This window comes from Pseudorasbora parva, chromosome 20 (assembly GCF_024679245.1).
Source record: "Pseudorasbora parva isolate DD20220531a chromosome 20, ASM2467924v1, whole genome shotgun sequence".
NCBI classification, from domain to species: Eukaryota; Metazoa; Chordata; class Actinopteri; order Cypriniformes; family Gobionidae; genus Pseudorasbora; species Pseudorasbora parva.
Window position 1 is genome coordinate 29989573 of NC_090191.1, and position 24460 is coordinate 30014032.

The window sequence follows — 24460 nt, forward strand, 5'->3', positions numbered from 1 at the left end:
GGCGACGCGAGTCTGTGGGAGGGATTTTTCTGCAGATTGGAGGAGCTTGAGAGACGGCAGAGTGAGTCTGAGGGAGACCGAGAGAGTGAGGGGGATCTCTGAGGCACCGTTCGGAGAGCTTCGTGAGTGTAATTTCACCATTTCTCGCATGCATGCTTGTGGTATTGCTGCATTTCAAATGCACCAATTTTTTGTTCCTCTTTACTGATTGTCTACATCCAAACTGTGCTTTCCGTTAGCCTGCGTTATTATCAGCTAGCCAAATTGGCTAGGCAACTCCTGCTAGTTGGTAGCAGGCAGAGAAAGGGGCAAGAAGGCAACCGAGCTGCTGTGCATTTTTAACCCACACCTGCCTATTGTCACTGCAGGGGAGGGGGTGTGTGGAAAATTTAATGGGGTTTTAATATATCACACCATGTTGAGATGCTGGGATGATGTGTAGCGCACGCTGAATAGTTGCTTTTGACGTATGAAGCTTCTGAAATGTGTTCGACTGCGCGCGCCGCGTTTCTACAGATAAGATCACGCGATACGTTTTCGAAATACTCCTGTTGAAATGTATAATTTGGAAACTTAACCTAATTTAAAATGTATAAATAGGAGCTTTTACATTTGTGTTTTACTCGTTATCATAGACAAGATGACCATAATTCTATTTTAACCCCCGGCTTCGTTTAAAAGCGGTCAAATAAAATGCTCGCGCTTTTAACGTTACCGTTACAGAACCCTCAACTGTCAGGCAGCCAAGTCTCTGATAAGAATGTTTACACGCTAGAAACTACAGTCTCTGTAATTTCCTTGCATTTTAAGCAACAATGTATTGTTTTACACAAGCGTTTTGACGTTAAATGAAATGCTGTCAAACGAGCCAACTTGTTCAGCTAAAAGCGACCGTCTCTGTCAGTCAGTCAGTCGGACGGTCGGTCGGTGGCTGTGACATTAGCCCAGCCGGGGGTTTTTAAGGGATTTTACCCGAAATGACGTTTGAATTGCAACGGAAAGTTGGAGATCTCTTCCATTTTGGGGAAAAATATGGTGTTGGTCTGGTGTCATTATTATTATTAAAACACTTTTTGACAGAATGACTTGAGTTAAGACCGCTAGCAGGCTAAAGCCAAATGCGAGGACGCTCCAGCTGTCAACTTGCCTTTCGCACCATTACCTGCTTATCAGTTACCGCATATCGCTGTGTTTTACAACAATCTTCATTCAACCAACGTTAAAAAGCGATTTCACTCATAGAATGTAAATTGGGTCACCGTTTACTCACCGCTATGTTCTTCCAAAACCGTTTGACTTTCGTGTTGAGATGTTCGTCAGAATGACAGCCGCATTCACTTTCATTGTTTAGAGAAATGCATTGGTCACTGGCTATTTGCCTTTACCATTATTTATTTGTAAAGTAATTTGTGTAACAAACAACATTAGAGTGATTAAATGTTTTTTTTTCTTCTTCTTCTTTTTGGGTGAACTGTCCCTTTAAGCTTGGTGCATTCGTGTCAACAGTTGTAGTATACAGTCCTAATTCCTCCTGTCATGTGTGACTGGGCATTCAGACTGGAACAAGCGCTGTGCGACATGTCAAATTTGCTGGGATCGTATTTGAAGGAGCAGATGTGCAAAACACAATGTACCCAACCTAATCGGCTGACTTATTGTGTCTACTGTCTGCCTAATGTGTTGAGATTGAATATGGCACCTAGAATTTCTAGATAGACCCTGGTGTGCGTTTAAATAGCGTGTCAGGTCTGTTGCTTCTTGGCGTACATCATTCGCTGCCTTGTTGCTTCTTTTGTTGCTTCCAAGCTTTTATAGCCCGTGATAATGCGTTGCTGTATGACAGCAATGCTGAATTTGACCTTGAGTCTACAGTGAACATTCAGCTTTCTCCAACTCAAATCGTGAGAGTGTATTTGTCAACCTTTTTGGTCTGCACAAATGCTTTATGTAGACACTGACCTTTGATATGTGTAGATCACTACTACACATTGAGATTTAAATGTGTTTGTGGTGAACAACGTAAGTCATTGTAATAACAACAGTTCATGATATGTAACAGAGGCAAATTTGGAGCAAATGCTGAGGATTTAGTTGCAATCCAGTATTCTTCAGAGCAACATTGTCCACATTGTAACTTCTAAGCATCAACTGTCTTTGTTAAAAAGTGTTTTTTGATTTATTGCAGGATGGAAATATATGATTTGACTTCAGTAATGGTTTCATTTTTTTTTAATGATTTACCCTTAACATAAACTAACCTTTGACTGTCAAGTGAGCTTCAGAGGCCTTTGGACTGTTATGAGCATTAGCATGGCCCAGTTGTATATAGGCTATGGATTTTTTAGCCTAGATATTTTATTCCTATAGCTTCATATTATAATTGTTACTCAAGCTTAGTGAGAAGCAGCCTGCAGATGATGATTAATATAATATATTACTCATGTTTTTATTGCCATTATTACTCATATTTGTATTGCCATATATATTATAATGATGAAAATTGTGTTTTAAATGTAAGCACATGCTCTTAGAGCATTCCAGCAGGGTGCAACTTAGTCACCATGAAATCAAAATTGACAATTCAGATTCTTTCAAATGATTTGTCTGTACACATCAATATTTTTTATTAATTTATCAATCTCGTGGCCTTCTCATGTGCCCTCTAATCATGGTAATCTTTCATCAAAATACCCCCACTTGCAACGGCATCTCTTGTCTGATGACGTGTTTATCGGCATGAGGGCGGGACGAAATGTCACTCACATGAGATCATAGCAAATGACAAAGATCCAACTACCCAACCAATTCCCAAAGGACAAAATAAAGTCTGGCCCAACGTTTTTTTTTTCATAGTTCAAGATGCCGGATGTATGTCACAATGGGGAAGAAAACACTATTGCAACTTAAAATTAAGAAAGGAGTTTTCTTATTTTGGAACGGTGCATTTCTCTTAAAAAGTAAAAAACACATTAACCTTGATGAGTATTGTTCTATGATGAGTATAACTTTCTTTTCTCTGAGTTCATGAAACTGACGCATTTTAAATAACCTAAAATGTTTCATTGTTTTGAGTTCATTGAACTAGTTTCTTTTGATTTAGACTAGAGTAACATAAATTTAACTGAAACTGGGCAGATGATTTCCTTTTTCCCAGCATGTGTTGTGTCAGATGCATGCATGTATATAGTGATTGTCTCTTTGTTAATTATAAACATGATAATTATTACATGAGTGTTAATTAACACATGAGTACTACAAACTCAAAAGCTAATAGTTCTACTTAATTCAACTTGGAAATGTCATAACTCAAACAAGCTGAGGTAACTGATTTTTGAGTTTTGCCAACTTATTGTAGTGTATTGTTATTTTATTACTGACTGTTCACTTGTCTTTAATAAAGTCTGAACTTTATTAATTAGGCTAGCAATTTTTGCTGTTTCGCAGTAAGTGTGCTTTTAGTAGAAATAAATGTAAAAAAAAGAAAAATCTGATCTGAAAAAATACCCAATGATACGTGACTCTTAAACCGTAATATGACCCGAAACATTTTTTAGCTTTGAGGATTGTTGCTCCACTTTAATTTCAAGTTTTATGTTTAATTTCAACCAAATTATTGATTATAGACATTGGTTGTACCTCCAGTAATAAGATCAACCTAAACTATGTGGTCAAACAAAATGAGTATGATTTTGTGTAACGCATACCATGTGGTTCACGTTGTAACGTCATATTATATTAAGTAAATGTGAATGTGTTCCATAATCACTAGAATGGAAAAAGGGTAACTTAGCCCCTCTCTCTAGTATTGTTTATGTAAGAGGCCACTGCTTTGGTGTCACATTAATCTGAGGTGACATTCAACCCCTCATAAGCTATTATAAACAGCTAAAAATAGAGTGCTGTGCTATAAAGTACATTTGAATAATGTCACCATTTAATTACTGTATACCGTCATGCTTTATGCCTTAATCAGATGTCGATGACAGAGAAAAATGGCCATCTTAGGGGCAAATGTGTTTTCTGTCCTCATCTATTAGAACAAGATGTATATTTTCTTCAACCTTAAATGACTGGGGTAAATTACCACCTTCAAGCAAATGAAGAATTGTTGTTCAAGCTTTTGATTTGCAATCAAATGTATTATTTGGTTCGATGCGTTTAACTTGATGCTCCGTAAAAACAGTTAGTGAAATCCTGTTTCATGCCCCCAATCAAAGGAATGTGGAAGCCGTGCTCTTTGATTGGTGCTTACAGGTGCTGTCTTTAAAAAGTGTGCATCTAAATATAAACAGATTGTGTTTGGACAGAAACAGAACCTTCAGTCATGTCGGTCATGCCCGCATCCATTCCCCAAGTGACATTCAATGAGTTAAGCAAATATAAATTTTGAAGCCTCATCATGCCCATTATCCCATCACGTTTAATGGTTTGAGTCATCTCTGATTTACTGTGCAGTGTCAGACATGGAGGCAGGGGTCGGAGCAAATGGACGGCTTGTGTGCTGTGACTGGCACCCATAACAATCAACTTAAAGGTTCCTGTTCTATAAAATCACTTCTTTAGATATGCTGTCCCTGGTGAGAACCTTAACCATAAAAGCGCAGAGCCTTTAAGTATGAAGCTGTTTGCAATTTTCATTTCCCCCCCTGTGCTCATGTAACAAAGCAGAAAGAATAATCAAGGCCCTTTGTTAAATTCTGTTTTCAATTTTCATTAAAAAAAAAAAAAATGTAATAATCAAAATGAATGTCTCGTTTGAATTCATAAAACTTGAACATTTGATTAATTTACAAACATTTGTACATTTGTTTTAACAACAACAGTAGTACCATGTGGAATGTTATATTTTCCTTTTAGATTATGTATTTTATGACTTGAAAACAAATTAGCAGCCTTCACTTTTTTTAAATGGTAGTCTTTTTGTGGTTTAATATTCACAGACATTATCCATATTGCAATTTGATTAAGTGCACAGTCCTAATATTGATTTATTCAATTTATGACATTTAGCACATTTTTAATGACTGGATTCTGCGCTTTCTGCATCACAGAAATCATAGCTTCCTAGAAATGTGAAGAGTTTTATTTTTCAGACCGAAGGATTCATTTTGTTTAATGGGGCTTTTTTGGAGGTGTCATTCAGGTTCTTCTTGAGGAGTTGTTTTGTGTGGCCGAGTGGGTGGCAGGCTGCTGTGAGTTGGCAGGATCAGTGTCTAAGGGTATAGTAGAAGTGCCCAGTCTGTGGTGTGAAGTGGCCTTAAGTGCACTGAGCCATGTTAGCATGAGTAAGGCGGGTCTCTGCATTGTACCCTCCACATAGAAATGGCCTGACCCATTTCAGCAACAGCCAGCAAGGGGGATGGGCAGTCTGAGGCTGCTAAAAATACCCCATTACCGACTGCTCTACTGCAGAGGGATCCCTGGAATCGCTGTCCTTGACTAGCATACCATGAAGTTGGCTTGTACAGTGTAGGGTCTCCAATTGCCAAGCAAGAACAAAAGGGTTTTCCTTATGTTTTCTTGCAGCCTTCCTTTAAATGCATTGAGTGTTGTCATTGGGGAGCTTGTAGATCTCACATGAACCTGCCTATTTATTCACAGGTGCGCAGATAAGTGTATAGTTTTTAGGCTTAATGAAGTGGTGGCTAAATGCATGAAATTACACAATGCTGGGCGTAAATGCCTGTTTCTTTGTGAGGACCGTCAGGAATATATATTACATATATATACAGGTCCTTCTCAAAAAATTAGCATATTGTGATAAAGTTAATTATTTTCCATAATGTAATGATAAAAATTAAACTTTCATATATTTTAGATTCATTGCAACACCAACTGAAATATTTCAGGTCTTTTATTGTTTTAATACTGATGATTTTGGCATACAGCTCATGAAAACCCAAAATCTCAAAAAATTAGCATATCATGAAAAGGTTCTCTAAACGAGCTATTAACCTAATCATCTGAATCAACTAATTAACTCCACACACCTGCAAAAGATTCCTGAGGCTTTTAAAAACTCCCACCCTGGTTCATTACTCAAAACCGCAATCATGGGTAAGACTGCCGACCTGACTGCTGTCCAGAAGGCCATCATTGACACCCTCAAGCGAGAGGGTAAGACACAGAAAGAAATTTCTGAACGAATAGGCTGTTCCCAGAATGCTGTATCAAGGCACCTCAGTGGGAAGTCTGTGGGAAGGAAAAAGTGTGGCAAAAAATGCTGCACAACGAGAAGAGGTGACCGGACCCTGAGGAAGATTGTGGAGAAGGACCGATTCCAGACCTTGGGGGACCTGCGGAAGCAGTGGACTGAGTCTGGAGTAGAAACATCCAGAGACACCGTGCACAGGCGTGTGCAGGAAATGGGCTACAGGTGCTGCATTCCCCAGGTCAAGCCACTTATGAAACAGAAACAGCGGCAAAAGCGCCTGACCTGGGCTACAGAGAAGCAGCACTGGACTGTTGCTCAAATTTTGCATGCCATTCGGAAATCAAGGTGCCAGAGTCTGGAGGAAGACTGGGGAGAAGGAAATGCCAAAATGCCTGAAGCCCAGTGTCAAGTACCCACAGTCAGTGATGGTCTGGGGTGCCATGTCAGCTGCTGGTGTTGGTCCGCTGTGTTTTATCAAGGGCAGGGTCAATGCAGCTAGCTATCAGGAGATTTTTGGAGCACTTCATGCTTCCATCTGCTGAAAAGCTTTATGGAGATGATTTCGTTTTTCAGCACGACCTGGCACCTGCTCACAGTGCCAAAACCACTGGTAAATGGTTTACTGACCATGGTATTACTGTGCTCAATTGGCCTGCCAACTCTCCTGACCTGAACCCCATAGAGAATCTGTGGGAGATTGTGAAGAGAAAGTTGAGAGACGCAAGACCCAACACTCTGGATGAGCTTAAGGCCGCTATCGAAGCATCCTGGGCCTCCATAACACCTCAGCAGTGCCAGTCATTTCTGCAAAAGGATTCCCGACCAAGTATTGAGTGCATAACTGAACATAATTATTTAAAGGTTGACTTTTTTGTATTAAAAACACTTTTCTTTTATTGGTCAGATGAAAAATGCAAATTTTTTGAGAATTTGGGGTTTTCATGAGCTATATGCCAAAATCATCAGTATTAAAACAATAACACACCTGCAATATTTCAGTCAGTGTGCAAATGAATCTAAAATATATGAAAGTTTAAGTTATCATTACATCATTATCATTATCATTACATTATGGAAAATAATAAACTTTATCACAATATGCTAATTTTTTGAGAAGGATCTGTGTGTGTGTGTGTGTGTGTGTGTGTGTATATATATATATATATATATATATATATATATATATATATATATATGATGCTTAAATTATTAGTCTTAAGGCAGGCCACAGGTGCACGTCCAAAACAGTCCTCTACTTTTGTATGGTAAGGGTTAACATTACTGTGCTAGCTGTTAGTTTGAAGATCCAATCACAATGATTTTCCACTGTTGTGACATGTGACCTGCTCTGCAACCTGAAACTGTCATGGCACAGCAAAGGTTTGGCACTTCCCTCATCGTGGCCATGCAGTCACTCGCAAATGATAACTGGGGGGGAAAAAAGAGGTCGACTGTGCTGGACAGAGGTTATCTTGCTCGAATCCTGCACGCATTGTTATTTACAGTCAGAATGAACTGTGATAATGAAACGTGTACCACGACTGTTTGAGATGAGTAGTTTCAGGAAGTTCTGTTTTACCCATCATTGATTTTCACATTTACATTCTAGGACTAGTTGTTACTTCAAAAGGGAGGGACACAGTTAGCCGTTGCAGTGCAAAGCTGTTGGGTGTTTCCGTTTTCACTTCCAGTTTTAAAAAGAGATAAAACTGAGCTTGTTGAGTGACATACTTTAGCGCCAGTGCTTTAGGGCTGGGCAGAATATCAAGTTTGTACAATATATCGATCGCTATATATATATTTTTATAAACGATATGGATTGGAATGAGGCAATACCTTTTATATCGATATAGAGTAGATTGATACGAACGCAACTGAAAAATAGCAGAGTACATATGGAGAATGAGCTGATGCAGGGAAAGTCCCAAACATGACATACTTTATTTTAAGGACTTCAAAATAACTTGTAAGATATGGTAAACGCGTATAGTTTAAACCAGCTTGCCCTGTCAGATGCTCTGAGAGATAGGCTACTTGTGCTGACAGACAGATAAATACTTTCAGTGTTTAATACGTTTTAAATGTGGTGCTTCCCTCAGTGCATAACTAGGACTCACAGGTATATTCTCCATCTTTAAATGTTAGAAAGTCATGCAAATGTAAATAAAAATTGGCCTGGAGAGGACGAGCCTTCTGCATGTGAATCTCCGCTAAAATTCAGGCTTCTGTGAACGAGCATCATCGCGTGCATTTGCGCAATAGAATAGGAACGCAATAATTCTGACAAAAGTATACATATTTCTAAAACATTTCTGGACAATAAATGTGCTATATGTGGAATTTTTAACCTACATGGATGTATATTTTTATGAAAGTGACCATTATAATGGCTGTTATCAAATATAGGCCAATATGTTTGTTTAGTGAATTTTAAAACAAAATTATTAATTTTGTAATTATAGATTGTAAACTTTATTTTACAGGATGTAAAATGAATAAATAAATACGTTTTATTTTTATTTTTTAATCCAAATAGAAAATACGGGATATATATACCATGTATGTCCATTCAACCAAAAAATACAGAGATATGATTTTTTTGGCCATATCGCCCAGCCCTAGTGCTCTTTAACTTTTACTGTTTATTTTTGTTTGTGCCCTTTTTTCCGCAGCTTCATAAAAAGGTCAAATCCAGAGTTTCAGCACCTGAGAGAGTAGTTTTAGCTAAAGCTTTTCTCTTAATTTGTCTGCAATGTTCATGACATTGGCTGTGAGAGAAGTTGATTGCCCAGCTGGTGGCCTGTTACAGAGCAGCATGCTGTTCCACGCTCTGCATGTACTGCTGCAAGTAAATCAGTCCTGGTGGGATACTTACAGAACGAAAGCACTCTCAACAACACCATCTTCTCATCCTCATAGTTTGAATTTTCTATCTGTTCCTCGGATCACCCCTTCTGCTGCTTGGTAACTTTCTTTATTATAATTCTAATAATGTAATTTAATGAAATCTTCCTGATAAAGGCTAGGATAGTAGAGGCTGGTAGGATGAATGGCCACATGACAAGGGTGTTGGTTTGAGAGACAGGCTGCATGGTGTTCGGCTGGACAATGTCTTGATTGTCTGAGTTTTAGTTAGCCCTATTATCTACTAAAATATTTTGTTTATTGAAAGCCCTATGCGGTTCAACTGTGAAGTCTGATAGTGTGTTATTTGGGTTGAGGGCATGTTATAAATATGGAGACACACTCTCCTTGTTTGTGTACATAAAAATATTTGTCCAAGCATTCCATGGTTTTATTGGACTTATTTAGTGCATTTATATTTTGTGCATTTGGCAAATGCTTTTATTGCATTCAATGTATATATTTTATCTGCATTCCCTGGGAATTTAACCTATGACCTTGACCATTTTCTCAAACACAATTATTGTGTTGTGGATCGACTGACTATATAATAAAATGTCATTCTGGGCATTGAAATCTGAAATCTTAGTTGTGCTCTATTCCACGAGCTTCCAAATTTAAAGCATTTTCATGTTGCTCAAAAAAGCCATGTATAATGTTGAGGGAAAAAGACTTTTTTTGTCTCACATAGTTATGATGGCAGGTCAGTTCCCACGCTACTTCTCAAAAAAACCCACATAGTTCTGCCTGTAGAAGTGGGTAGCATGTCACCTTGAAACTCAGCCAGTGAGCTCGTTCTTACTAATTCCAGGCCAAATGGAGAGCTTCCCAACGTTTGTTGCTTGTTTTGTTTTGAAATCTACAAAAAAAAATCTATTGTGGTGTTGGGTTTTGCATTTGTGAACATATTATATTTTGTAATATTATTATTTCTAATCAAACTTTCTCTTCTTTTTTTCAGGTCCTTGGACTGACTGTTTAAGGTTTCATTCACAATGAAAGCAACGCCACAGGCTGAGGGGAATGGCTTGTGAATTATCCCAGTCCTGCCACCTGCAGTCGGGCATCCTCCTCCTCCTCTGAAGGACGTCAGCTGTTTATGGGAACTACTGGCATTGGTCTCCTGAGGATATAGCTCTCCTTTTGGGACGCCATTTTTCCACCCTTGCTGAGTCGCGGTGTAGCCGGGAAACATGGCTAACAACTCATACAGCGGGGTGAAGAACTCTGTGGCCGAGCCCAATCACGATGGAGAGTTTGGTTGCTCGCTTAAAGACCTGCGCTCTCTCATGGAACTGCGAGGGGCTGAAGGATTATTCAAAATCCAGGAATCTTATGCGGACGTTAATGGACTTTGCAGCAGACTGAAAACATCGCCTGTAGATGGTACATAATCATTATCTTGCACTTGCTTTGCTTTGCAGAAATCAAAATACAGTTCCAGGAGGTATAGTGGAAGGAACACACACTCTCTGGATGGTTTTAAACAGCACTCTTGCATCTTACTCTAAGCATATAGAGGTTTGCAGTTAGAGCAGGTCTGTTACACTTGAATGGCATCTTGCTGCATTTTAGTGCATCTGCAGTCTATCGGGAGGCACGCTGCTTTTGTTCCATTGCTGCTGCTGCTCAATACATGAGCCAGGACTCAGGCAGCACATGGACAGTATGCTGATATCTTACACAATGTCCGATTGAGATGTAGCTCTTTTCCCCCTTTCTAAACAGTAAGACTAGACAGAGAATATCCTAAATATAGCCTGCATGCACATCGGTGTGTTTGACATTTCAAATAAAAGCCCTTAATGTCAAACACAAATGCTTTTATAATCCCATCCGATATAGCTTGTGGGAATGTGGCTACAGCAAGAATTAACAGCTTTTATAATGACCAGTTGTAGACCCTTCCTGCTCTGTCTATCTTTCTTCTGCTCATACTTTATCTATTTATTTATTTATTTATTTGTCTCTAGGGCTGCAACTATTGAAATCTCTTTTTGCAGGAAAGCTAAATCACAAACATGCTTCTAGGAGTATTTTAATTTTTAATCGGAAAACCACCAACTGTTAGGATGCACTCAATTAACTTTTAAGTTTATAACATTTACCAAAGAGATTATTTTAGCAATATAACAGCATGCAAGTATTAAAAAGCACAAGCAATCTGTCGAAGCACCTGACACCCCACATCGAGCCACATACTCATGACTTTCTTCAAAGATTTTGATATGGAATTCTCCCATACTTTGGTTGTAAACTCGTTCCTCCTAGTAAAAAGTGCAAAGTGACATCATTGACACATCACATACGTCCAATTAATCGCCAATAAATAATTTGTAAAATTGATTTTTGTTAGCTTTGCAGCCCTGCTTTCTCTACTCTGCTTTCTTGGAAGGAGTGTGTGAGCAGGTATATAGTCTTTAGGGTAAAATATAGAAAAGTGCAGAGTCAGTGTGCAGCCCACAGCTGTAGCTCCATTGCCTATTACCTCTCTGTAGACATTAGGTTTAATCGCTGACCTGACCTTGATTGAACTCTTGGGGGAAGGGATTTTTAGTTTGATCCCAGATTAAAACGGCACCATGTCCATAGCAGTTCTCTGCAGGCTCTTTGAGACGCAGCTCTCTCGTGCGTGAACATGCTGGGGTCGCAGGTCAATACCAATGTCAAATGGGGGCTTTCGGACAGCATTTTGAGTGAGAATATTTCAGTTATCTATATGGCATGCAGGATTGATCAGCAGTAATGCATTTTTATTATTGAAAGTTAAAATATAGCACATGGTTCTGATGGAGAGACAGTTTACGTGCCTTGACCCTTAATTAGTTTTGCTTCTCCTTTAAAGAAAATGTAAATAATCGGGTATTATGGGTCCTTGCTTGGATGTTCTGTTTGGTGAATCAAAAGTCCTTTGGTAGATTAGCTCAGGGACATCTTTAGACCATTTTATAGTCCAGTCACTTAGAAAAGGTAATAGCATTTGAGGTGTTATTAGGGTAGGGCCGATAGACAATGCTGTCGTCCCATCGCTGATGGCTGACAGACATCACAATGTTGAGCCTGCACTGTGATTTCCTGCAAATAATGAAGTTCTTAGATCGATCACAATACAAATTACATTCAAAACAGGTCAATGAACACAAATTAAACACTAAAGATTGTATTGGGCAAAAAAAAGGCTACTAGATGTTTTACACAAACTAATGATATGATATGAACCAATGATATTTAAATGGCGGACTGCGGTCCCCGTCCGGACAGAGAGGTAGTACCATTTTCCCCTTTTCCATTTTTGAAGTGAGAAGAGCGTCAAAACAGTGGTGTGGATCACACCACAATCACTCAGGATCATTTGTGGAAATTATATTTCAGTGTTACGTCTTCTAGTAGTTTTATCTTAAGCCAAACGGGCTTCATTCAAGCCCTTTCACATTAACAGAGGTTAACACTTAAACATAACCCCCCATCGTCCATTGCAATGTTTCACTGTAGACTTCGTCTGATAACGATTCATGTATTTCTCAATATTTCAGTATGAACAACAATAATAATAGTGATTCTTACATTAGTATTAAAGTTGCTGCTAGGTCTTAAACAATACCTAATCTACATTAAACGAAGCAAACGCTATCTTTCAGTTGCAGTAATGAGGTTATTCTACATTCTACTATGCATGGCATGTTTGGATGCTTGTATGTAGTGTCACCTGCTGCATCCTGCCCTCGCAAGGTCTGACTTTTATTAGCAGGCGATGAAATACTGAGTGATTGAAGCAAAGGCTTGCTGTGCTGTCTCCAGTCCACAGCTATACCTTTGTCATGGTGTCAGTGGAAACTATAGCCTCAGTGGAAATGTATATTTTGACTTCTGGGCTCAAATAAAGGGGTCACACTGATAACATCGATATGACTCCTAAAAATGCGTGTTTTGTTTCATGAATAGACCGTCTGAAATGTGGCCCATGCTGTGCCCAAGCTTTGTATAACGTGTGAATTGTGCATTAGTCATAGAAGAATAGTCTGAGAATTTTCCACTAGATATTCTATTCAGTGCCCCGACTGATAGAGGGCCCTGCCGCTTAGCCAGTCTCGCTGCGTGGCACACGGCGAACTGAGATCTGAGCCCCACAGCGATCTGCCACTTTAGCTCTGCCCCGTTCCCTCTGCTTCACAATGGCAAACTGGCAGGCAGCCCTGCTGTTATGACACGTTTTACAGCTTAATCAGATCACTCAGCTTTGCCATAGGAAATTAAGCAGTCATTCAAGATTACAAGAGCTTTGACAATTGAAAAGGGATTTCTAATTAGTAAGTAGGCCATTTCTCAATTTCGTAGCAAAGCCACCACTAATCTTTCTACTTTTTCGATTTAACTAGTTACTTTTTACAGCTCTATTGGCGTCACTTTAAACAGTGGAGTTCTTTTCATCTAATTCATTTCGAATATGTCTTTTATGCTAGCCCATTTGGCAATATTGAAAGGTTCCTAGAATCTAATATATTATATAATTCACATGTGTTGACATGAGGGAAAGCGAAAGTCAAGGGCTGGAGAATTTAAAAGGGCTGACCTCCTTTCATGGACCCTCAGGAGAATCTTACTTGGGGCGTTAAGTTAAAAATGAGTGCTTAATTTAGTATTCGCATTTCTTTTTAAAGGACCCAATACAAATATTTCTGAAGGATATCTCTGAAAAGATTTAACTGCTGAAATCAAGTAGGAGGTTATGTTTGTAAGATAGACAATTAGCCGCAAGCTTCGTGCAGAACTCTTAATGCTAGTGACCTGGGCTCTGGCAGTCTATTAAGTGTGTTAAAGGTGTGTTTTTGTTTGTTTTGTTTTTATCACTTTCTTCTTTCTCACCTTATGGGCAAGACATTTGTAGGTTGATTTCAACGAAAAGTGTATACTTCAAAACATTGCTCTGTTTGTTTGAGCATCCTAACCAGACCGACACAGCAACATTGGCTCAAACAATAGGGAAGTTGGAGATGGAATTAGCTAGATGAACAAAAGACACTTCCATTTGATATCAGTTATACTTCTGTTTTAAGCACTTACTATATAGATGCTTCGGCGAAAAAAAAAGAAATATTGTGTCTAAAATGTAAATCAGCATGGAGCTCAGTAGAATGTTGTTTAATGTGAGGTATACTGAACCATTGCTTCTAATTTGAATTGCTTGATGAGCATGGTTATTTATTATTTAATGCTTTCGCTTGTCTTGTCTAGCTAGTTAAATACGTTTCTTTCCTGGATTAACACATTAGAGATGAGCGAAACATTTTCTTGGCCATAGAGGCCCCTGTTTTTGTGGTTGTCAAGGTCTCAGGTGAACACAGAAGCTGACATGAAATTATGTGGTCTCCTTTGGGAAAATGCGAAAAACCTTGGAGCATTTGCAGCAACTAGTGCAAACGCTAGTTTGAGGTTTACAACACCTAAAGGGTATTAGCACTTCCAGCCATCACATCACTACTCTGCTCTCAATAGCATACAAATGAATAATTAGCTGTCTAAATGCCCATGATTTGATGCTCAGTTTTTGTTTAATCTTCACCTCAGTGATGCTTCAGAGTAGCTGTCTGAATGATCAGGAGTTAGAGTGAAATTGAGATGTGTACTGCAGCATAAATGCATTTTTGACAGAGGCGTAAGTCCTGACTCATCTGCTCCTTAGCCCACTCTCCAAGTGGGGAGAGAGAATGTAATCCTCAGCCTCAATTTCCACAAACCTGGATTTAATGTACTGGCGTTGAAGCAAAAAGAAGTTTTCAGCAGTTAGCTGCTGTGTTCATCAAGTATTGATTTACCAGTACAAACAAACATTCTTAGTTTGCTTCATCTTTGGTTTCTCTTTCTTAAAATCTATGCATGTACATGTCATTGCTGAAGTGTGCTTTTTAAAGTTCACGTCACCTTTTGTCTATTGTCTAAATGCTCCAGTGCATGACATTGGTCCCAACAAAACTTTTTTTATTGCAATTGCATAGATTATATTGTTCAGATTGTCCTGTGAAATAGTTTCCACTAGAATACAAAGTGCTAGATTTTTTTAAGCAAAAGAAGAATCTAGCCATATTGTTTTTTGTAGTCATTTTTAAGAAATAAAAAGTGTGGTGTATGATTTATAATAATAATTTCCATTACAAAGCAATGGCAAGTAACAAATTGAATTAAACAGGAAATAGAAAGACTATTTTCTTGTAAAACATAGTCCAATATGCAACTTTATATTTATATATAACTTAGTATTTGCAACTTTTGAAAAATATTTTTTTACTCTGTTGGTAGAACATGCCACAAGCAACGAGAAATGATTCAATGTATTTCTATTTATGCATTTGGCAGATGCTTTTATCCATATCGACTTGCAATAGATTAAAGGTATACATTTGATCAGTTCATGCCTTCTGTCAAACCAGTGACCTCTACTTTTGAGCTACAGGAACTCCCATGTATACCTTAAACGCTGTGTAAGTCGCTTTGAATAAAATCATCGGCCAAATGAATGAATTAATGCAATTGTCGCAGAGATTGTAGATGCCCAGAGTTATGTACCAAAAGCTGAGATTTTGTGACACTGAGTGTTAATATGCAGTGAAACCATCAGCTCAATTGGAGACAGCAGAGCCAAGCGGCTCTATGGCTTTGCTGAGTAATGTGGAGGATGTTGTCATGACAATAGGCTCTGCTGACCAGGCTGCTCTCAGGTCTGGCAGGCAAACCGGCCTGTTCAGTCACACATAGGCATTCATTCTGATGCCCAGACACTAGATGTATTAACGCACTCATCATGCATGCTTTCGTCCATTCACCACATCTAGACATCCTCTTAGCATGTGGTGATTCTGAGTGAATTGAACACACACACCACTTTGAATACCTGCTTTGAATTTAGAGAGTTATTCAAATGGGCAAACCAGAGGACTGCTGTTAAACCAGTGCATTTGAATGATTCCGGAGAATGACAGTGTCCAAAGAACCCAGAATTTGTTTTTGGTCTGTCAGTTTTGGCGTTGGGCCTGGATTATCTAAGTTTTCACACCCAGGAAATTTGCAGGATCTTGTCAAAATCCCACACGCTTTACTGCTGTACGCCAAGTATTAATGGATTAGCCGTGCTAAATCCTAATAGCTCATAATCGATGAAATACAAAAGAGTGTTAGCTTTTGTGTACTTTTTTAACAGATTTTAGCATGGGTGTGGACAGACATGGCTCAAATTGTTACCTGTTCTGTCAGACAGCCATAAAAACACTTAAACAGAAAACATAGCAGACAGTCAAGACATTATATAAAATAATACAATATAGATGTTCTACTGTCGTTTTGAAAAAGCAATATTTGAAAGACTTTACTATTTTTATTAACTAAGAATTGATCAAAAGTGACAGCAAAGACATATTATAATGTTGAAAAAGATGTAGATTTCAAATAAATGCCTTTTATTTATTTTTATTTTTTTTACTTTCTATTTTCAACCTATCCTGAAAAAATTGTAACAGTTTTCACAAAAATATTAAGCAGCAACATCAATATATATATATTTTTTTCTTTTTCCCTGTGACCTTTTTGGTCTCATTCTGAAAGACTTTATCTCTAAGCTACTGTCGCTGACCCACACGCTGACTCGTAGAATCTCATTAAGTATCGTATGCTGCTATATAAGAAGAGCTGTGTGTGTTTAGATTATTAATGTTGTTTCTTTCTCACTCTTTTTCTTTCAGGATTAAGTGGGCAGCCCTTAGATATTGACAAAAGAAAAGAAGCATTTGGACAGAACTTTATACCTCCGAAAAAGCCAAAAACTTTTCTTCAGTTAGTATGGGAAGCATTACAAGATGTAACATTGATCATTTTGGAAGTGGCAGCAATAGTTTCTTTAGGCCTTTCTTTTTATAAACCTCCGGAATCAGAAACTAAAGGTAAGTAACCTATTATTTCTTTCTGTTTTATTTCTAGCTAATCATCTCTAATTCAATTCTGAGCTGAGTTTTATTGTGTGTCTGTGTGTGTGTGTGTGTGTGCGTGCAGATTGCGGGAAAGCAGCGGGTGGAGTAGAGGATGAAGGAGAATCTGAGGCTGGATGGATAGAAGGAGCAGCGATCCTCCTGTCTGTTGTTTGCGTGGTGCTTGTAACAGCATTTAATGACTGGAGCAAGGAGAAACAATTTCGTGGCTTACAGAGCCGCATAGAACAAGAGCAAAAGTTTACGGTGGTTCGGGGAGGGCAAGTCATTCCGATCCCCGTGGCCGAGATTGTCGTCGGGGACATTGCACAAATTAAATATGGTAAGCTGACATTAATTTGCTCAGGTCTCTTATTTCCTTTTAAGAGGGTTGCCAAAAGTGCCAGTGTAACATTTAAAAAAATGTGACTACCAGTCTAACATTTCACTGGTGTTGAGTGATTATTGCCTTTTTCTGTATAGTCACCTTGAAATAAGTTCAAAAACTGCTGACTAAAATGAACATTATTGTGATGGGATACCTTTTTTATCAGGTGACCTCCTGCCTGCTGATGGCGTCCTCATCCAGAGCAACGACCTCAAAATAGATGAGAGCTCTTTAACCGGAGAGTCTGACCATGTGAAGAAATCGATGGAGAAAGATCCTATGCTGCTGTCAGGTGGGACATGAAGATACAATCCAATGCGACCGCAACAGAGCATTAGTGCTAATGCTAAACATTTTTTTTTTTTTTTTTTCCTGTTTGTTTGTTGAGTCCTGTCTTTCACCTCTACCCAAAAGTTCAGTCAAACCAAATAAATGCCTAGCTTGGGAGTTCAGATGTTGACTATGTAGCCTCAGCAAGGTTATTGCACATCTTCAGCTAATCCCATTTTATGAAAGCTAGTTGATCCTCTGATAGAATGACATTGCTGTGTGCCATCCCAGAAGAGATGAAAGGGGATTTGTGAGCCAGAGTGGGCACTCCTCCAGCAGAGCTTGCGTTAGCATACTGAGTCTACCCTAGCAGAAACCTCTCCCTGACATTTTTATTTTCATAGACACCCGCCCTAAGCCTCAATAATAGTTGAGAGCTGCATTGAAACCAGAGTTGGGGTGAAGAAAAATGGTCACTTGTTTCCATTTTTTTTTAAAGCACAATAAAACATGACATTGGCTAGAGAGCCAAATAAAAAATCAGAAGACCTGGCAGTTCTGGCCTGCCTGTAGCGTGCTAAAACGGTTACCATCACACAACATTTTGAGAGCAAGTTCAGTGTAAACAAATCTCTGGATAACTAGTTATTTGTCATAAAGCTGATCTGTGTGTTATTTGATGGTTTAAGATCCCTGTGGATCCCTTTTGGACCATTACCAGAACACACAAATGAACGGCATGGCCCTCTGACCCTTATTCTCCTTATCCTCTTCTGTTCAGGTACTCATGTCATGGAGGGTTCTGGAAAAATGGTGGTCACTGCTGTCGGAGTCAATTCCCAAACTGGAATCATCTTCACATTATTGGGTGCGGGAGAAGAGGACGAGGATGAGGAGGAGGAGAAGAAGAAAAAAGAAAAAGAGAAAAAGAAAGAGAAGAAAAGTAAGCTGTCTGTATTATTTGGTGTCATTTTATTCTGCCTCGGAAACTAAAATAGACCAACCAGTGGCCTTTTCAGTCTGTAGCCACTGTGGCTGCAGGGAGATGAATTGAATAGGCTGCGTGCATACATGAAAGTGAGCTTTTGTCCATCTCAGAACAGAGAGATTTTTTTTTTTTTTTTAATTTAGCAGTATTTTTTTTTCTGGTATAAAATGTCTGAAGCAGTGACTCATATAAAAATGTAACGATTTCTTGTGCACTCCATTAACTAACTGCCATTTAATGCATTCTGTGATTCACGTGTTGGGGCTTCAAATGAGTGCCTGCAGATACATTAATATTTCAGTACTCTCAGAGGTTGGGCCTCAAGCCGCTGTTCAGTGACAGTGCACCTCTTTGCAATTTTGTGCGTTTGTGGTCTAGCCACTGCAGTGGTTTTGCAAGCTTCATGAGGTTCTGGCACACATCTGTTCGTAAATATTTGACGGCCTTTTCTCTTTCTGCTAAATCAAAGAGAAGATTTGCATAATTGGAAATATGTTTAAGTGTGCACTGCAGAACCGTCACTTGCATAATGGTGAATAATGAATAAATTAGTAAGTGTTTGTTATGTGGCTTCTCTTTTTCTGTCCCTACAGATAAAAAGCAGGATGGCTCTGTGGAGAACAGAAAGAAAGGTGAGTAACCCTATTGACTTAATGACATAATGAACACCATATTGGCTTAGCCGGCTACCCTCTTACATGCTGCAGCCTGCATTAAAACCATCGCCTTAACCCATTAGTACTACTGGATCTTCATTAAAGCTTATCCACACTAGTGAGGTGTGTGTGTCTGTGTCTGTGTGTATGTGTCTGCAGGGGCGTAGCCATCTTTTCAGAAGTGAGGGGGACAGAAATGTCGTAATACCATTTTTTTTTTTTTTTTTTTTTGGACCAATATAATTTATCGCATCTCTTGCTTTTAATTGGGCAAGATATCAAATACACTGCTGAAAAATAACCAATAATTAATATCTATAATATTATTCTCCTATTCTCCTATTTTTTTTTGCCAATTTTATGATTGGTTTATATACTACAAACACTTCTGCATTAAGACTCCATAGATCTAATGCAATGTAAAAAAATATATATATATATTCTGATGTAACTCATCTGTTCTCTATGTAAATATATAGTAAAATGTAATTTATTCCTGTGATCAAAGCTGAATTTATCATCATTACTCCAGTCTTCAGTGTCACATGATCCTTCACTAATCATTCTCATATGAGGATCTGATGATCAACACACATTTAGGATTATTATCAGTTGTGCTGCTCATGGTGATGCTTAATTTTCTAAACATTTGTGGTAAAATTAAAAAAGAGAGAAATTAATACTTTTATTGATCAGACATGCATTAAATTGATCACAAGTGATATTTTTAATATTACAAATTAGATAATTTATTTAATAAATGCAAATAAATGCTGTCCATTGAACTTTCTATTCATTAAAGAATCCTGAAAAATAACATGTAGGCTATCATGGTTTCCACAACATTTTGGGAACTGTTTTCAACACAGATAATAATCATAAATGTTTCTTGATTATGAAATCCTCATCTGAGAATGATGAAGGATCATGTGACACTGAAGACTGGAGTAATGATGATAAATTCAGCTTTGATCACAGGAATAAATTACTATATATTCTCATAGGAAAAAAGCGGTTTTAATGTGTAATAATGTTCAAAATATTACTGTTTTAACTATTTTCGATTGCATAAATGCAGCCGTGGTGAGCAGAATACTAAACATTAAAAAAGCTGCATTATTCATATGATACTTTATTGTCAATAAATAGCCTACATTGAGATGACTTAAAAAACACACATAAAGCATATATTGTCGCAATCGACTGATTGTCGTCGTCACGTTTCATCATCATAACGATTGTTTTCCTTCAGCTGCAGCTCCAGCTTGACAGGGTATTACGAATCCACTTTTGGACTTTCTGTGAGAGCGCCCTCCTCATATTAAGATTCGGAAAAAAATTACAGGTCATGCATAGATAATTTTTTGTCTCTGAGTTTAAATCTTGATGTATTCACATTGGTTTCTATGTATAAATACACTTGCCCCTGACCTCAAGAAGCGCGCTATCAACCGAGTTTAGAGAAGGCTGTCGTTAGCGTTCCTTTTAACTTGTCCGCCCCCGCACAGGGTAACACCGGTTCGAATCCCGCTCGGAGCGGGTCGACTAGGATCGGAGAGACCCAGTAAAAGTGCGGGGGACGAAAATACATTTTATTAAAAGTGAGGGGGACACGTCCCCCGCGTCCCCCGCGTAATCTACGCCCATGTGTGTCTGTCTGTCTATGCGTTATTCTATCCCAGTGGGGACTTCAACTTGAATGCACACAGACTAATGGGGACTCCCTAAATTGAGGTCCTCCATAATGAAACAAGCTTATATCATACAGAATTAGGTTTTTTTTGTATGTGTGTTTGTAAAAATGCAGAAGGTTTTCTGTGATGGGTTAGTGTAAAGGAATGGAATCTACAGTTTGTACAGTAAAAAAAACATTACTTATATGGAGGGTCCCCACAAATATAGTAAACCAGGTGTGTGTGTGTGTGTATGTGTGCCCTTGTTTATATTACATTGTGGGGATAAGGATAAGGATCGTAAAAACCTGAGATCACCTACATTGTGGGAACCAGCCAGGGGTCCCCATTTTTTTAAAAGGCTTATAAATCAAGTAGGGTGAGTTTATAAATCATACAAGTAAAAATGCAGAATGTTTCCTGTGATGGGTAGGTTTAGGGGCAGGGGCAGTGTAAGGGGATAGAAAATACGGTTTGTGCAGTATAAAAACCTTTACGTTTATGGAGAGTCCCCACAAAGATAGTGAACCAGGGGTGTGTGTGTGTGTAGTGTTGAGAGGTTAGGTTGATTTTATTGTGTGTGATTGTTTTGGAGCCTGATTATTCATTCTCATTTGATTTATTTGGATGGGACAATGCATATTAATGAACGTACAATATAATTGGACGTAAATACACCGGATTGAGGACAGAGCTAATTTCCATCCCTACATGGATAAACAAATAGTCCCAGACATGGATAAAATAAATAAATAAATAAGACTAAGTATTACAAAGTAACAGAATTACACTACTGTTCAAAGTTTGGGTCAGTAGGATTTAGATTTTATTTTAAATAAATACTTTTATTCCGTAAGAACACATTAATTTGATCAAAAGTGAGACTAAAGAGATTTTACCTGGTAACTTTCAAGAGTTCAAATAAATGCTATTCCTTTTAACTTTCTATTCAAATAATCCTAAATAAAGATGCATCACTGTTTCAATACTAATATTAAGCAGCACAACCGATTTCAACATTTATAAGAATTGTTTCTTGAGCACAAAATCAGCATATTGGAATCATTTCGGAAGGATCATGTGACACTAAAGGCCGAAGAGTAATTCCTACTGAAAATTCACCATGACTAAATTGTAATAATATTTCACAATATTACTGTTTTACTGTATTTTTTTATTCAATTATATCCAGCCTTGGTGAGGATAAGAGACTTATTTTAGAAACATTGGAAACATTTTACCAACCTCAAACTTTTAAATAGCCGTGTACAGCTCTGATCATTCCAGATATGTGCACCTATCTCCCTTCAAATCTTTTATTATCTAAAACCACTTAACCAAGCAGGGCAGAGTCCACATTCAGGTCACCCTGTGTTCAGAAAGTAGAGCACGCCTGTGTTCATTGAAGTGCCAGCTACAGATCGCTCTGCCAGAAATGAGTTTTAATCCACCAGACTAGCGGTACAGCTCTGTTAGTAGGACGCAGCAACACGGCACATAGAATAGCAGTTCCAGGTCGCCCCTTAGCCCCCTGCTAATTCAGACGCGGCTGCATTACCTCACATCACACACCCGTTAAATCCTGCACACAAGCCGACTTTGTCATGCTTCAGGAGCGATAGATGAAGATACCCTGCTGCGTGCTTGTCTGTATGATTGCATGCATGCTGAGTTCTTTGTTTGTGTGTTTGTCACCTCACTGGCAGGCTGTACTTTCAGCACGCAGAGTGATGGCCTTGAGATCAGGCTAAGTGTGTGTCTTCTTTTATAGCCGATAGTAATAAGTGATGGGCTGGACATCTGTGTGTGGCGATGAGGTTTTATGTCTCCTAGGTTACTTGGGGTTTGCATGTGGCTCTTAAATGCGAGGATGATCTCGAGCTCTGTTTTTTCAGAATGTAATAAAATGATTCTTCATTTATAATCACTATGATAATTAATCTTCTCAATTATAATTGTCACATGGGGGGAACCACAATTTAATTTAAAATCCTTCCCATGGTCCAAGCTGGGATATACTTGAATTCCTGAGCCCACTGCATATTCAGTATTTCGTCTCTTTCTCTGTGTAGCTAAAGCCCAGGATGGTGCCGCAATGGAGATGCAGCCTCTAAACAGTGATGAAGGGGCTGATGGTGAGGAGAAGAAAAAATCCAACTTGCCAAAGAAAGAGAAGTCGGTCTTGCAAGGAAAGCTGACCAAATTAGCGGTCCAAATCGGAAAAGCAGGTAAGCACGTTCGTTTTGAGGGCATCTATTTAATAGCGTCCTCCTAAAAGTTGACAAAATGGCCCTTTAGCAGCAGGTAGATGCATTTTGAATCCACAGTCTTTCTCTTCTGGAAAGATTTTCCAAATATATTGATGACTCATCCTGCATTACACAGAGTTGTGTCCAATCAAATGCTCTCTAGAAGGAAAAAATCCCACCCCTAATACATTCTGGAACTAACTAACTATAGTTTCACTATTTAAAAATAGTGGCTTCAATAGGAAATGCTACATGTCAGCAGAAAAGAAAACTGCATTTGTTAAGAGACTTTGTGAGGTCTTGAAGCCTAACAGTCAAACTCACATTGGTAATGCTTTTTTCTGCGTGCAACATGGGCGTTAGAGGTGTTAATGTACGTGTCTCTCTGCAGGTCTGGTGATGTCAGCCATCACCGTGATCATCTTAGTGGTTCTGTTTGTGATGGACACTTTCTGGGTCCAGGGACTTCCTTGGCAAAAAGAATGCACGCCCATCTACATCCAGTTCTTTGTTAAGTTCTTTATCATCGGTGTGACTGTGCTTGTGGTGGCCGTCCCTGAGGGTCTTCCGCTGGCTGTAACCATCTCGCTGGCTTACTCTGTCAAAGTATGACCCTGCATCTTTGATTTAAATCCTTATTTGAGTGTCTTTACTGGTTGACGTTAGCCATTTGTTCTGACAATGTACAGTATATGCTGATCTAATAATCATGATTTGCCATCTCTTTTTACATATCACTTTTTTACGCATAACAATAAATGCATAACATATGCATTTATTACGTGTTACAGTAATATTACTTCACTGGATTTCTGCTATTTAATTGGGTATTAGTGGACTTTCCTGTTTAATCTTGTGCTCAATCTGTTTATTGTTTATCTGTCCATCACCTCCACCCCCCTGCCAACCCAATTTTTTTTTTTTTAATTGTTTTACTTTGCTGCTGTATTTCAGAAAATGATGAAAGACAATAATTTGGTGAGGCATCTTGATGCCTGTGAAACCATGGGCAATGCCACAGCCATCTGTTCGGATAAGACGGGGACTCTGACTATGAACCGGATGAAAGTTGTTCAGGTCCATATCGCTGACAAGTTCTACAAGAAAGTCCCTGAGCCTGATGTCATTCCTGCTGGCATCGTAGACCTGCTCACACTGGGCATCAGTGTCAACTGTGCTTACACCACCAAAATCATGGTGAGTCCCTAAACAAACAATACCCATTT

General features: G+C 38.6%; 1 protein-coding gene across 3 annotated transcripts in view; it reads left to right on the plus strand.

Annotated features, from left to right (window-relative positions):
• atp2b1a (ATPase plasma membrane Ca2+ transporting 1a) overlaps positions 1–24460 on the plus strand; it is a 38039-nt gene continuing 13579 nt past the window's right edge. For all 3 annotated transcript variants that reach the window (XM_067428373.1, XM_067428374.1, XM_067428376.1), the window contains exons 1-10: positions 1–122; positions 10020–10444; positions 16789–16986; positions 17096–17353; positions 17565–17690; positions 18450–18611; positions 19250–19288; positions 23058–23213; positions 23626–23840; positions 24189–24431. In XM_067428373.1, the coding sequence (XP_067284474.1) occupies positions 10252–10444; positions 16789–16986; positions 17096–17353; positions 17565–17690; positions 18450–18611; positions 19250–19288; positions 23058–23213; positions 23626–23840; positions 24189–24431 (1590 nt within the window). In that variant the 5' untranslated portion in view covers positions 1–122; positions 10020–10251. The remainder of the gene's footprint in view (positions 123–10019; positions 10445–16788; positions 16987–17095; positions 17354–17564; positions 17691–18449; positions 18612–19249; positions 19289–23057; positions 23214–23625; positions 23841–24188; positions 24432–24460) is intronic.